Source organism: Histoplasma capsulatum, genomic scaffold, assembly GCF_000149585.1.
Source record: "Histoplasma capsulatum NAm1 scaffold_195 genomic scaffold, whole genome shotgun sequence".
Taxonomy (NCBI): Eukaryota; Fungi; Ascomycota; class Eurotiomycetes; order Onygenales; family Ajellomycetaceae; genus Histoplasma; species Histoplasma mississippiense.
The window spans coordinates 1-1357 of NW_001813787.1; the positions used below are offsets into that span (position 1 = coordinate 1).

The window sequence follows — 1357 nt, forward strand, 5'->3', positions numbered from 1 at the left end:
GGATATTCTTATTGTCATTGCAAATGCCTGCCTGTTTCCTTTTTATTTTAAGTTTTGCCGCCATAATATCTGCAGGTTTCTTTCTGTTGAGGGTTCTCTTAGGCGGCCCGCTGTTACTGCGGGACCTATTTCTTAGATATCTATCATTTTCCAACTGATAACATTAATGAAAGGGAATGGCGGGAAATAAAATTAATACATTTCGCATCAAGTGCGTCAGCTGCGTCAGCTATTAAGATCATGTCCTGAATCTGCTTAGTTAGGCATCTATGCGATGATGATTGATCTCTAGACATAAGTTAAAGCAAATTCGAATACCTTCTTATGTTGACACGCTGTGATATTGTTCCCGAATCCCGAAACCCTCTGGATACGCTACCATAACAAAAATGTGGATATCATTGAATGAGAAAGTGTAAGAAAATATATTGCCACAACAATAAGTAAGACATCCTAAACGACAATCACGCTAAGATTTGTCGCAGGATTGAATGGAACTTGTTTGACCTGAGCAAAATTTACCTGGTGGCCGCGGAACTGAGCAAGGGTTGGTCGAACAGCGCGTTGCTGAGATAGCGTTGCGGCCCATGGCGCTAGGATCAATCGCCCCACCTTCCCTTATGAAGGGAAAAGTGAACTCTAAGTAAGAAAAACGGCCCTTAGCAGCACCCTCCCCAGGCTCAATTGAATAATGTACGTACATACATACATGGCCCTCAAGGACGGTAGCTCTTTTTAGATCTTCTGTTGGCGGAAAGAGAAAGGGAAGAGTTGTAGCTGAGAATTTTAAAACATACCATAGCGACACACCGCATTAATAAATACCGGGGATATTCTCCAGGCTCTTTCATCAGCATCTATTTGGTGGGGGACGCCCGCCTATAGCTCATGTCAATTGGAAACCAATAATATCGGATGGGAAACAAACCGTACCTGCCGGTCGTCCTGTTGGCTATCTCGATAAAACTCGATTGTTCCACCGAACAAAACAAGTTCGTAAAACCGACCAGACTCGCCTACAAGTCGTGTTCCAAAGCCAGGGGCTGTGATTTGGGGAGGCGTATATACACGCCCATTGGTCATGTAGGTGATGAATAGGTGAGCACCTGCCTCATGTACTATTGTTGTAGCAAAGAGGAACTGGAACATGCGAAATCGGTGGATCTGCTCTGGCCTCTGGGCAGCATATGTCATATCTCGCACCCTCTAAAGCAAAATTTTGAGAACAGTCCTCTTTTTTATTGATCAGCTAAAAGACTACTTACGGATCCATTGAGGTGAATACCCTGGGCGCGAGGATTAAACGATTCACGGGGCCCAGTCCATATGGCCCTTTCATGGTATCCCAAGCAGTCCT

The 1357-nt window shown here is 44.5% G+C and overlaps 1 protein-coding gene across 1 annotated transcript; it reads right to left on the bottom strand.

The window, feature by feature from the left end:
* Positions 1-453: 453 nt before the first annotated feature.
* Positions 454-1339, bottom strand: HCAG_09307 (predicted protein; the record flags this gene model as incomplete). Its single annotated transcript, XM_001535724.1, has 4 exons — positions 454-617; positions 798-879; positions 934-1204; positions 1266-1339. The coding sequence occupies 4 exons, from the start codon at positions 1337-1339 to the stop codon at positions 454-456; spliced, it is 591 nt and encodes a 196-aa protein (XP_001535774.1).
* Between the last annotated feature and the right edge of the window lie 18 nt (positions 1340-1357).